The 1,691-nt window shown below is 41.5% G+C and overlaps 1 protein-coding gene across 1 annotated transcript; it reads left to right on the forward strand.

The window, feature by feature from the left end:
• Positions 1 to 575: 575 nt before the first annotated feature.
• LOC127079758 (uncharacterized) lies at positions 576 to 1,469 on the forward strand. The gene has a single exon (XM_051020131.1). The coding sequence runs from the start codon at positions 576 to 578 to the stop codon at positions 1,467 to 1,469; it is 894 nt and encodes a 297-aa protein (XP_050876088.1).
• The last annotated feature ends 222 nt before the right edge of the window (positions 1,470 to 1,691 follow it).

The following is a 1,691-nucleotide window of genomic DNA, read 5'->3' on the forward strand; positions in this document are numbered from 1 at the left end:
GTTGACGACCGGAAAGTATTTTTCGTAAGCGCCAAACATTCTTTTGAATCCATGACTTTGAGTACCTTGTCTAGAACCAAAGTCGAATGTTGTGTAGTGCAGACTCCCGAGGTGAATACCTCGTAAGAGTCGGTACAAGAACCTCACCCAGAATAGATTCCCTTGATGGAGTTGATGATCGGAAAGCATTTTCCGTAAGCGTCAAACATTCTTGTGGATCAGTGACTCTGGGAGTTCTTTATAACAAAACCCTAGATCATACCCGGTGAGAACCCCGTTTTGGAAAGTAATCAGATTTATCCATACCTCAGACCTTTGAACCTGTACCAAAAAACATTGCATCCATCCATTCATTGCATACGCATAAAAAGCAAAACTCTTAGTTTGCTTCACATTGTTTCAGGAATTCAAGACTTGTTAGCAAAATAAATCCCGAGAGAAGAAGCACTTTTCAGTTCAAATACAAGAAAGTGGACCTTGCCAGCCTACAGAAGTTGAGAGCCAAAGTGACACCGATCAAACTCAACAGCTTTGTGCAAGACTATGGAAAAATTCTGGACATCTTAGATAAGAAGATGGATATGATGATTGCGGTGACTATTGCTCAGTTCTATGATCCATCACTACGTTGTTTCACGTTTTCTGACTTCCAATTAGCTTCTACCTTGGAGGAGTTCGAGAGGATCATAGACCAGAATTTAAAGGATCATAATCCATTTCCTAAGTTTGATGAAGGTATTCCTTCCAAGAGGATAGCTTTAGCTTTGGGTTTGAAGGTTTCTGAAGTCGTGGACAATTGGGATGTGAAGGGAGCTTTCAATGGTTTTTCTAGGAAGTTCTTGGAAGATCAAGCTAAGAAGATGGAAAAGGAGGGGAATTGGAAAGTTTTCTATGCTGTGTTAGCTGTTTTGGTATATGGAATAGTTATCTTCCCAAATATTGACCATTTTGTGGAACATTTAGCTGTGAGGATCTTTCTCTCTGGTAACCCTATACTGTTCCTCCTAGCAGACCTTCATTATGCTCTCCATGAGCGTCATGAGAAGAAAGGAGGAACCATTTTATGTTGTGCGCAGCTGTTGCATGCCTGGTTTAGATCATATATGCTCGGAGAAGGCCCTTTTGTCTCAAAGGAACTTAATCCCTCTCAAAAGTTAACTTCTCTCACCCCCAATCATGTTAAGTGGTACATCAGGGATTGTGAAACCGAGGATGTTATTATCAGCATTGGAGACTTCCCCGATGTACCTTTGATAGGAACCAAGGGTTGCATCAACTACAACCCCGTGTTATCTTTGATGCAGCATGGTTACCCTATGAATGGCCCTCCAAGAGCTGAAGCTTTAGAGCCCTTCATCTTGCATAACGCTGAAGAAAATCACCCCACGGTGAAGAAGATCAAAAGGTCATGGCAAGCAATTATCAGAAAGGGTAAAGAGTTGGGTAAGAGAAATATCATCGCTCGATAGCCTTATACTTGTTGGGTGAGAGAGAAGGTTCAAATGGTTAAACTCCCTTTTCCATTTGATCCTTCTATCCATCCGTTGGTTCATGAGCCAAAACCTATATTACTTGAAGATGTGGAGAAACTTAATTCCCGTATTAAGGAGTTGGAGTTGGAGAATACTGATTTGAGGATTAAGCTCGGTCGAGTCTCGGTAGAGAGTGGAAATCTGAAAGATAGTCAGCAG

Source organism: Lathyrus oleraceus, chromosome 5 (genome assembly GCF_024323335.1).
Source record: "Lathyrus oleraceus cultivar Zhongwan6 chromosome 5, CAAS_Psat_ZW6_1.0, whole genome shotgun sequence".
Taxonomy (NCBI): domain Eukaryota; kingdom Viridiplantae; phylum Streptophyta; class Magnoliopsida; order Fabales; family Fabaceae; genus Lathyrus; species Lathyrus oleraceus.